The sequence below is a fragment of the Homarus americanus genome, unplaced genomic scaffold (assembly GCF_018991925.1).
Source record: "Homarus americanus isolate GMGI-L3 unplaced genomic scaffold, GMGI_Hamer_2.0 scaffold23578, whole genome shotgun sequence".
Classification (NCBI taxonomy): Eukaryota; Metazoa; Arthropoda; class Malacostraca; order Decapoda; family Nephropidae; genus Homarus; species Homarus americanus.
In genome coordinates this window covers 1,487,227-1,499,822 of record NW_024733231.1, presented here as the reverse complement: position 1 = coordinate 1,499,822, position 12,596 = coordinate 1,487,227, and the positions used below count along the sequence as shown (strand labels likewise).

Sequence of the window (12,596 nt, the reverse complement as noted above, 5' to 3'; positions counted from 1 at the left end):
CCCACCTCACCACTCACTCACACCACCCACCTCACCACTCACTCACACCACCCACCTCACCACTCACTCACACCACCCACCTCACCACTCACTCACACCACCCACCTAAAGGCAACAATAACAACTGTTCCTTCCTCATATATCAACAACAACTCTCAAATGTGAAAACAATTGTATTATCTTTCAATTATAAAGCTATTTTATTAAAGATACAGCCAGCAAAATAAAGCAAAAATAAAATAAATTCATCCACATAAGAGTATGTAAATATCATCTGTAAACATCAACCATACACACATGTAAACATGTAAACATCAACCATACACACGTGTAAACATCAACCATGCACGCATGTAAACATCAACCATACACACATGTAAACATCAACCATACACACATGTAAACATCAACCATACACACATGTAAACATCAACCATACACACATGTAAACATTAACCATACAAACATGTAAACATCAACCATACACACATGTAAACATCAACCATATACACATGTAAACATCAACCATACACACATGTAAACATTAACCATACACACATGTAAACATCAACCATACACATGTAAACATCAACCATACAAACATGTAAACATCAACCATACACACATGTAAACATCAACCATACACACATGTAAACATCAACCATACACACATGTAAACATCAACCATACACACATGTAAACATTAACCATACAAACATGTAAACATCAACCATACACACATGTAAACATCAACCATATACACATGTAAACATCAACCATACACACATGTAAACATCAACCATACACACATGTAAACATCAACCATACACACATGTAAACATCAACCATACACGCATGTAAACATCGCCCACATGCTCATCGTTAACAGAGAAGAAGAAGAAGAAGAAGAAGAAGAAGAAGAAGAAGAAGAAGCCATTTGTTGACACCAGACATTGATGCTCCTTCTGTGACCCAGTTAGATGTAGGCCTTAACACTGTTTGCACCGACTGCCCCATAGTGTTTACATCAACGATCCCACCATCATAATAGTTTACACCTATAACGTCATTGTTTACGCCAACCACTATCATCATACCTTACACCTATGACGTCATTGTTTACACCAATCACCGTCATCATGCCTTACATTTATGACGTCATTGTTTACACCAATCACCGTCATCTTATCTCACACCTATGACGTCATTGTTTACACGAACGACAATGTTTACACAGATCACCTGCCACAAAAACAACCATTAATTAACCGTAAAAAAAAACACCACGAAAATTATCTTATATCAACCACAATACTCTCACCCACATCCACATCATCCACAATACTCTCACCTACATCCACATCATCCACAATACTCTAACCCACATCCACAATACTCTAACATCATCCACATCAACCACAATACTCTAAACCACATCCACATCATCCACAATACTCTAACCCACATCCACAATACTCTAAACCACATCCACATCAACCACAATAATCTAACCCACATCCACATAAAATCAACCTCAACCACACCACTTTGTAACTTTCTCAACCTAAGGGTCACATGGAACACAAGTGGAGGCAGCTGCAACTCTAGGATGAAACTGATCACAAGTTGTTCACGAGAATCCTTCAGCTAAAAGTCATACAATATTATCCGAGTGGTAAAGATGGTGGTAAATTCTTAGATACAGTGACCTTAACCCTTGACCCATCTCGTTCCATGACACAAGAGAAAGAAATGGATAATGTGAGGGTTAGGGTTACTTTAGGTTAAGTTACATCATCGGGTTAGTGTTAGGTTAGTGTTAGGTTAGGTTAGGTTAGTGTTAGGATAGGTTAGGTTTTGGTTTGGTTAGCGTTAGGGTGTTTTATCATCAGGTAAAATAAACTGTCTGAAAATTACAGCGTTACAAAATTTAGAGACGTCGCCCCACGTATCCTTAACCATGATGACGATTATTCGTAAACAGTCTAAATAACGTGGTTCAATTATGAACTGTGAGGGTTTAACGTGGTTTTATTGTGAGCTGTGAAGGTTTAATGTAGTTCAATTATGAGTTGTGAGAGTTTAACGTGGTTTTATTGTGAGCTGAGAGGGTTTAACGTGGTTCAATTATGAGCTGTGAAGGTTTAATGTAGTTCAATTATGAGCTGTGAGAGTTTAACGTGGTTTTATTGTGAGCTGTGAAGGTTTAATGTAGTTCAATTATGAGTTGTGGGGTTTTTAAAATATATTTCTGACCGAGGAGTTAATGGGACAGTGGGTGTCAGACCTATTGGAGTGGATCATCGCCTCCAGTCGTCCTCGGGGTTATATTAACAAGACGATTGCCACAACTTAAATATATTGTGGTTGGAGGCGTCACTACCACTTGGTGTATAAATGACAGCGTCTGGCCGTGTAATGACGCCAGTAAGGAGAACCATCGCTACCTGTCTACAACCTCTTCCGATCCAGGGTCCATTAATTCAAGACTATGGTGTTATTTACCTTACTAGTTAATGTAAGCTTTCGATAACATGTAATAACTTCTATTTTAACATAAACATCTCCTGAGTTAATGTGTTTACTTTTTCTTACTCCGTTTCTTCCCTTATCACTTATCTTATCGTCTTGATGGTTTCCCCTCAGATAAGTGGCTTCCCTCCCTCCCTCCCGGTCTCCACTCGACTTTCCAGGGAGACGGTGTGTGTCCCCTCTCTCTCCCCTCTCTCTCACTACTCCTGGTCTGGCCTCGACTGGCCGTGAGCACGTGCACGGTGCATCGCGCGACTAAACCACAGTCACGAGGCGCACGGGCTGTTCCCTCCCTCACTCTCCCCTCGAACCAACCCCCACTCCCACGAGCTATCGCCATGGTAACGGGTATGGCGCACTTAATGCTTGGATAACTCACTAACTGGTTCCTTGAGTCTCACGCGAGGCCCATCCCCCCACACGTGCCATGCTGGAAGAAGGATCAAGAGGGGTTGGGGGGAGTCTACCAGGTAAGGGCTACAGGGAAGGCGATAGTGAAGGTCTGGCATCTCTGGGAAGTGGTCAGGAGGGACGAAGATCACGGTGTTGTGGGAAGTTCTGATATGTGGTGAGAACACACTGGGGGGGGGGTGGAAGGTTGTTAATGGATTATGAAAGAATAAATGTCTACGAAAATGTGCTCGACATGAGAAGTTTTGATTGTCTCTCTCTCTCTCTCTCTCTCTCTCTCTCTCTCTCTCTCTCTCATCGACAGAAGAAGTCCTCTCACGTGCCCAAGGTTATAGTGTGCGTCTAGAGGCAATTACGGATGTAGGGCTCATATCTCTACGTGTGTGTGTGTGTGTGTGTTGTAAACCAACTATGTATGTACATATGTATGTTAGGTGCGTGTATGTATGTGTGCACATGAATATACGTGTGCGTGTATATGTGAGTATGCGTGTGTATATATGTGTGTACGTTTATATACTGTCAGCGTATAAACATACACAGGCAGGTGTGTAGTCAGATGTCTGTCTTGACTCACCGACACTCTACTTAATACTTCTGTTGATCTTCCCCACAAGACGACAACATCCACGAGACAACAACATCCACAAGACAACAACATCCACGAGACAACAACATCCACGAGACAACAACATCCACGAGACAACAACATCCACAAGACAACAACATCCACGAGACAACAACATCCACAAGACAACAACATCCACAGACAACAACATCCACAAGACAACAACATCCACGAGACAACAACATCCACAAACAATCACAAGACAACAACATCACAAGACAACAACATCCAACGACGAGACAACAACATCCACAAGACAACAACATCCACAAGACAACAACATCCACGAGACAACAACATCCACGAGACAACAACATCCACAAGACAACAACATCCACGAGACAACAACATCCACAAGACAACAACATCCACGAGACAACAACATCCACGAGACAACAACATCCACGAGACAACAACATCCACGAGACAACAACATCCACAAGACAACAACATCCACAAGACGACAACATCCACGAGACAACAACATCCACCATCCTGACCTACTGACACATCTCCCACAAAGTCATCTCAACAATAATAACTGTACAGCAGTAGGTGACGGCTGCTCGGGCTCCACCTCAACAAACACTGGTGCTCCTCTAACACCACCAAGGAAAAAATCAACAAATAAAAAGCTCACCTGGCAGGTATGTCCTATTACCGTCTAGACAGCAGCGCCTCGGGTCTTCAGGGAAAGATTATTCTTTCCTCTCTTATCGCAGTGTTTAATGAGATGCTACCGCTGCTAAATCTCTCACAGGGTGGATGCTGGCCTGCTCGCGGGTGTCAGTCGTATACATACATACATACATACATACATACATACATACATACATACATACATATGGAAAATGTATTCTTTACCACTGACGAAAATCTAGTGTGTGTGTGTGTGTGTGTGTACCAAAGTCGATGCCTGGATCCTGAGGGTGAGGTAGGTGGCGAGAGGCGGTGGGGGGAGGTGAGGACTCAACCCGGGACAGGGATCAAACTCTGAGCTTGAGGAAGGGGGGGTGGTGGTGGAGTAGGGAAGAGGAGAGAAGAGGGGGTGGTGGTGGTGGAGTAGAGGAGAGGAGAGGAGAGGGAGGAGGAGTGGTGGGTGGTGGGAGTAGGGAGGAGGAGAGGAGAGGGGGTTGTGGTGGTGGAGTAGGGAGGAGGAGAGGAGAGGGGGTTGTGGTGGTGGAGTAGGGAGGAGGAGAGGAGAGGGGGTTGTGGTGGTGGAGTAGAGAGGAGTAGAGGGAGGGATAGATCCAGTAGCAAGGTTCTGTTCCCGCACCTGGATCACCGTGTATAAGCATAAAAGACTTTTCGAAGCGTCTTCTACGAGAGAGCAACAAGGAAAGAGTTAATCTCACCAACCACTAGACCTCGACCTCAGAGCTGTCACTAGAAAGAAGCACTCAACAGTAGATGAAGAGTTAAACTTCCCACAAGTTCCCAGGCAGATATTAAAGTGGTGTTGTCAGGAGAACATTGGACGCGCTGCACGGAGAACCTAACAACAACCATTATGACACAAGAGCCATGAATCAGTTCGTCTGGTGGATGGAACAATTATACAGAACATGAAGCTTAGTTGTTCTTTTATACACGTGAATAGGAATGAAGAACAAACATGTGTGTGTGTGTGTGTGTGTGTGTGTGTGTGTGTGTGTGTGTGTGTGTGTGTGTGTGTGTGTGTTGTCATTACACAAACACTAATACACAATTCTAATACGAAAAAGAAGTGAAAATAAGTGTTATGCACAAAAGGGGAATAACTCAGGAGGTAACTCGGTGATATTCAGTGAATTTACCAGACCTTAACTATATGTACTAACACCTACCCTACACAATTTCTCGGTCTGGAGTACAGTATAACACACTCGTGGCAGGTAAACCATCAGGCTAATGCATTTAATATAACTCTCGAAAATATTAAAAGACACAATTTCGAGAAACTCACACACAAGAAATATCAGTCCTTCATATACGCCAGCTCTTCATGACCTAGAAGTGGACACAGTAAAAACAGCGTGAGAAGCCACTTTTCTTACCCCACACGGAGAGGTAAGTCGTGTGATCTTAACGACACAAATATACTGAGTATCACCTCGAGATCCTCATCACCAGTGTACCCAAACACTCTCCTCTTAACGCTGGTCTAATGATCTCTCTCCTCGTAACCACTAAAGAAAAGATTATATTATTTTCTTTATTGTCTTTAGAAACTACACTGAGAAAAAAACGTAGAAATAATCATAAAATCTTATAACTGTTGCCTCCCGGAACAACAAGACAAACTTATCAATTAAATATACACTGGATAATGATATTCACACTTACCCTTTTGTAAAGTCTGGCCCACACACACACACACACACACGCACACGCACACACACACACACACACACACAAACACACACCTACAGGACAGGACAGTACTCACTCACTCTTCAATAACACGGAGACTCAGGGTACTAGGGAAGAGTGAATACACCTCTCTACCTGGGAACGTGAAAACCGCTTACGATATATTCATTAGAGCAAAGGCACGAGGATGACACAGCATGATTTCAATATTACACGGAGATTACCAATGACAGATGCGTCCTTTCACTCTCAATTAATGGGGGAATATTTACATATGAATACAAGATACTGGAGCCAAGAGGAACTGTGTTGGTCCTGGAGTGATGCAAGACAGGTGTAAAGACTTAAGAGTGATGCAAGACAGGTGTAAAGACTTAAAGAGTGATGCAAGACAGGTGTAAAGACTTAAGAGTGATGCAAGACAAGTGTAAAGACTTAAAGAGTGATGCAAGACAGGTGTAAAGACTTAAAGAGTGATGCAAGACAGGTGTAAAGACTTAAAGAGTGATGCAAGACAGGTGTAAAGACTTAAAGAGTGATGCAAGACAGGTGTAAAGACTTAAGAGTGACAAGACAGGTGCTTAAGTGATGCAAGACAGGTGTAAAGACTTAAAGAGTGATGCAAGACAGGTGTAAAGACTTAAAGAGTGATGCAAGACAGGTGTAAGACAGGTGTAAAGACTTAAGAGTGATGCAAGACAGGTGTAAAGACTTAAAGAGTGATGCAAGACAGGTGTAAAGACTTAAAGTGATGTGTATTAAGAGTGATGCAAGACAGGTGTAAAGACTTAAGAGTGATGCAAGACAGGTGTAAAGACTTAAAGAGTGATGCAAGACAGGTGTAAAGACTTAAGAGTGATGCAAGACAGGTGTAAAGACTTAAAGAGTGATGCAAGACAGGTGTAAAGACTTAAAGAGTGATGCAAGACAGGTGTAAAGACTTAAAGAGTGATGCAAGACAGGTGTAAAGACTTAAAGAGTGATGCAAGACAGGTGTAAAGACTTAAGTGATGCAAGACAGGTGTAAAGACTTAAAGAGTGATGCAAGACAGGTGTAAAGACTTAAAGAGTGATGCAAGACAGGTGTAAAGACTTAAGAGTGATGCAAGACAGGTGTAAAGACTTAAGAGTGATGCAAGACAGAGGTATATAGAAGAACGGACTCAAAAGAACTAACAAAGTAAATATTCTGTATAATTACGAATCTATCAAGTCCGCCATCTTTGTTTTGTAATAGGAATAAGCTAGTTAGACGTGTTAGGTAAGAACTGACCAAGTGAGTAGGTTTCACCCACATATACCTACAGTAACTTCCTTAACACTCATTAAAACCCGTAGATGAGACACTACACAATGATAAATCAACAGTAATTTTTTTCTTTTCAATAACAACAAACATTGGATAGAAAATAAAAGCCGTAAAGTTATAGATATGGTGACGTACAATATATAGCTCCTCCTTAGCAACCAGTGTGACTCTTTGTGGTTGCTAAGGAAGCTATGTAGGGAATTAAGTTAGATTATGTTGGGTTAGGTGAGCTTCGATTATGTTATGTTATGTTAGATTATGTTAGGCTAACGGTATGGTGTTTAATCATTTAAGTGAAATAAGTTGGGGCGTCTATTCTTTAGGTGATGTGCTCTCTCCATATGACACTACAAGCCTACCTGGACAGCTGGTCATGGCGGAGTAAACACCACCTCAAGCATCTCTTAAAGGGGACGATGTTAAGCCAAGGAGAGGGTGGGGAGGGGAGATGGGGGAGGCTCCTGCTGGTGTGGTGGGGAGGGGAGGTGAGGGAGGCTGTTGCTGGTGTGGGAGGAGGAGAGGTGGGGAGGCTGCTGATGGTGGGAGGAGGGGAGGTGGGGAGGCTGCTGGTGGGAGGAGGGAGGTGGGGGAGGTTGCTGATGGTGTGGGGAGGAGGAGGTGGGGAGGCTGCTGCTGGTGTGGGAGGAGGGGAGGTGGGGCAGGCTGTTGCTGGTGTGGGAGGAGGGGAGGTGGGGGAGGCTGCTGCTGGTGTGGGAGGAGAGTGGAGGGATTTAAAAAGAGGACAGGATGGATGAAGTAAAAAGATAAGACTGAGGGAAAAACGTGAGAAAAAGAAGAAAAAGGAGAAAAAGGAGAAATCAAAATATGAGAGAAAAAACGGAGAGACGGATGACGCGGAGTGTAGGCTGGGATGAGCTAGTGTTAAGACCTCCACGTCGTGTAAATCGGTCAGCGGCTGGCAGTAAAAATAACCGGTTTAGTCGTCTGCCACACATTACTGTACGTGAGCTGTTTCACGGGGGGGCGGGGGGGGGGGGTTAGGTCTCGGAGGGCGGCTGTAAAACGGTATAACTCGGCCATATATGTAGACCAAAGCCCCCCCACGGAGAGAGGCACATGTGGCTTCCCGGACCAGTGACAGAACATAAGAGTAAAAGGTCTCTGTGGTGCCCTAGATAAAAAGAAATAAAAGTAAAATAAAATAAAGAAATGAGAAAAAAAAATCGCCTTTCAGTTTAAGTTATCAGATGGTAATACAAAGCTACTTAGTGTATTGGTGTGATAAAGACACGGACTTTTACGATACAGTGTAATACGTGTGTGTGTGTAGCTTTTAATTAATGTATAGCTATCTAATCCAAAGACATCAATAAGAACATACATAAGCATAAAGCAAGCTGCAGTAGGCCTATTATTGGGCCCTGAGAGGCAGCTCCTTGTTTCCACCCAACTATTATCACTCATATATCTGTCTAACTTATATTTAAAACTTCCAAACGAGTTCTTGTTAATAATAGTGCCTGGTAACTTGATCCACCCATCCACAACTCTATTTCTGAACCAATGTTTACCTCATTCCTTCCAAAGTCTATATTTATCTAATCTAAAATCTTTGCTTGGTTTTCGCTGATGGTGTGAACATTCAGATGCCTTAGTTATGTTACTTTTATTTAACCCTATTTTCTATGTATAGTTTCAGCGACGAGTAATTAACATATGTACGCTATGGCTTTCCTATCTTGAATGTTTAGTATTGCTAATTATAGATTATTTTTTTAGCTCTAAGCATAGATAACATTATAAAAACTGGTCTGGATCCCTCGTTCTGTAATCTCTCACCTTCTTACTTTAGTTTCTGACCCTAACTTACTCTTTGTGGAGGCTGATATATTCTTAACATATTGCCAAACTCAGAGACCCCCTCCTCCCTCCTTCCCTCTCACACATAACAGATAATACCGTTTCCTCACGTCCCGAGAAGCAAGGTTAATGACGACAGTTCTTCATGGTAAGTGTTGGAGAGTGACAGTGGTTAATTACTCTTAGGAAGAAATTTTAACCAACATTAACGCATTGGAGGAAGGTCACGACGCACTACCAACACACACAAGGGAGATATCATGGAGCACCAACGCTATATACATTGAAGGATAACCACGACGCATTAATCACGCATGGATTATCAACATCAAGAGACTCTAGAAGTGTGACAACGCATCAGCACTAGACTGAATAAAATCCACGACAGATTAACCCTGCATGGATGGCCACACACAGGTGAAGGAAAGTCGCGACGCATTAATAGTCCCATGACTGTAGTAGCAATGTACTCCCAACACAGTCAAAAGATTTACGCATGACGCACTACAAAAAAAGCTCAGATCGCATTAACAACACCAATGACAGATCACGACGCACTAACAACGCATGGCTGACCATGGCGCACCAAACACCACAGATAACAATAGCCTCGACGCACGTTCCCCTGCAGAATTTTTGACAACAATTCCGACAAGAGTAAATAGTTAAATTCTCGAGTCATTGAATTCACGGGTGACGGCCGTACCAGCCAGCGCTCACAACCTCCACCAGCGAGTTTCATCATCACAACACACTCGGGGTCGTGGAAGAGCGGGCGCCGTTATCACTCCTCCGTATCAACAAACAATATTTACAATACTGATAACTTCATCGCAGAGTTAAACCCATAAAATAGCATTCATATTATTAAAGTAAAGATAGTAGTTGGAACAGAATAAAATAATTACGATACTTCTAGAGACATGACAATAGACTAGCCTTTCCTGAGAATTGTAGTCGAGCACTGTCAGGGGTCTCTGAGTCTTTGAATTTATTTACAACATGATTGTCTCTTTAATGCGTCACGACACTGTTCATTGTTGTCAGTCAATATTTCACAATGAGAGGCGTACCCATGTCATTATCTAATCGTAAGTTATTGAACGCTGTTTAATAGGTAGTGTAGACAGCAAATGCAGAGAGAGAGAGAGAGAGAGGTGGTGAGTGTGTTGTGGGTGTGGTGATGAAGGTTGGCTGGCTGGGTGAGTGTCTGGTGCGTGAGCCTCCGAGTGCCTGGGGCGACTCCTGGCCACGGGCTCCTCAGTACAGTTACACCACCACCACCACCAACAACAACAACAACAATCACGCCATACATGTCCTGCCTTCTACCACCACCACCAACAACAACAGCAACAATCACGCCATGCATGTCCTGCCTTCCCACCACCACCACCACCAACAACAACAACAATCACGCCATGCATGTCCTGCCTTCTACCACCACCACCACCACCAACAACAACAACAACAACAACAACAATCACGCCATACATATCCTGCTTCAGCTGAGAGAGAGAGAGAGAGAACTCCTAAAATAAAATAAATCATCTTGGTTCACTGGAGATTTAAATCCTCACACACACACACACACACACACACACACACACACACACACACACACACACACACACACACACACACACACACACACACACACACACACACACACACTATCCCAGGAAAGACACTAGTGGTGCACGGCGTGACATGTCCAAGCTCTTTTAAGTATGGTAGCCTGGTGGCGCCACGACTTCAATTCAGCCATGATAAATAGTGACACTTTCTTGATATACCTTAGCCAGAACACCAAGACGCACAAGACATTCTGTGCATTCATACCTGCATTATGCAACTATGTGCTAAAGTATGGGGGTTACCGCTACTAAGAACTGGAAAATCCCAGATAGAAAAATTTCTCAGGGTGCAGCATCCCCGGCGGCCCCCACAATCAGAGCCAGGAACGAGTCGGTGAGGCGGGCAGAGCGTGGTGTAAGCGTAGTGAAGGTGTAGGGGTCGAGTGTCGGGGTCTGTGGTTCAAGGTTGTAGGTGGGTGTGAGTGCAGGCAGCCCCGCTACCCTCCTGCCCCACTCACCACCACCACTAGCGGCCCGCGTCTGGCTCGGTCCCACACCATTGCCCCACTCCTCCTCACTCTTTGTCACTGTTTACCTTTCACGTGTCTGTGTTTGTTGCTACATCTATAACACGTGTACGGACACTTCATCACCGTTTGTTTATGTGCTGCACGGGGAATACATGAGTGTGCATGTGAAGGAAAGAAGAGAAGGTACAAGTAAACCGAGTGGTGTGTGAGGGTCCGGCCGCCGCCAAGCCCCGCCAGGCACCGTTACTCCAGCCAGCACAACGGTCCCGTGGCCTTGTGGTGGGGCCCAGTCACACCACCCTCCCTCCCTCCACATCACCCCACTACCATACCCTTAAACATTAACTTGCACTAACACTACACTAATGCATTTGCTACGTCGATCACACTACCCATCACGTGTATGTCGTAGTGTAGTTCTGGAGGTCCAGGGACCCACTAAATAAAACCATGACAGCGGCACGTGCATACCCACACCATGTGCCTTGCTCTTACCGCACACCACACTACACCACCATACTACGCCGTTAAACCACCACCCACCAGCGCATCACCTGACACTCAGTAAACATTCCATCTTTATATATCTATCATTCCATTAATCTCACTCCATAATTTTCTATAACGAATTAGTACACAAACCTTCTTTCATCAAGGGAAGTCCAAGCAAGTGAAAAGTATATGGCTAACTAAACAAAGTGATCTTAGCAAAGCTGTAATGAATCAACTTCAGAAAGTGACATAACTCACAGCCTTCACGCCTTTGTCGGCCAGTTCTCCCATCACGCTGTTGTTAAGATTGTATCTGGTCTCTTTAACAGCTTCTGTGAGACTTCTTTTTTTATTCAACATGACGTGAAGAAGTGAAGGAAGGAACCCATAAACCGGGAGGTGAACCCATATACTGGGAGATCAGGAGATAAGCCCCTACACCGGGAGTTCAAGAGGTCCACGGCTCACTGACTGGTCCTCTCCACACAATCACTTCCACAAACTCATAAACCTCACCGTTACCATAAAAAAACATCCGCCATCATCCCCGTAACACACACACACACACACACACACACTCCTCCTTTCACGATCTGGTTAACAAAGTGAGATCATCAATCTGTACCTGCGAGTCGTATCATTACGTCACAGATGACAGTGGGACGGACCAGGTGGAACACAGCCAGCCAGCCACCTACCTCCCCCCCACCACCAGGTTAAACCAGCTGCAACCAAGAACACTCCAACCATCGTCTCATATGACCCCCAATGACATTATGTGATCATTGTCATTTTCATACACAATAATTAAACAATGGAATGTGAACTATATATTAAGATGAGTAATTCTTACAATCTGGATTTATATAATATTTTGAAGAAACAAAAACGGGAAGAATTTCCACACGTCTAACGTCTTATGGTTATCTTTCAGTATTTCTTAT

At 43.7% G+C, this 12,596-nt stretch overlaps 1 protein-coding gene across 1 annotated transcript; it reads left to right on the top strand.

Annotated features, from left to right (window-relative positions):
- Positions 1-2,870: 2,870 nt before the first annotated feature.
- Positions 2,871-4,078, top strand: LOC121869469 (salivary glue protein Sgs-3-like). The gene is made up of 2 exons (XM_042370822.1): positions 2,871-2,880; positions 3,561-4,078. Exons 1-2 carry the CDS (start codon positions 2,871-2,873, stop codon positions 4,076-4,078), a joined length of 528 nt encoding a protein of 175 aa, XP_042226756.1.
- Positions 4,079-12,596: the final 8,518 nt, after the last annotated feature.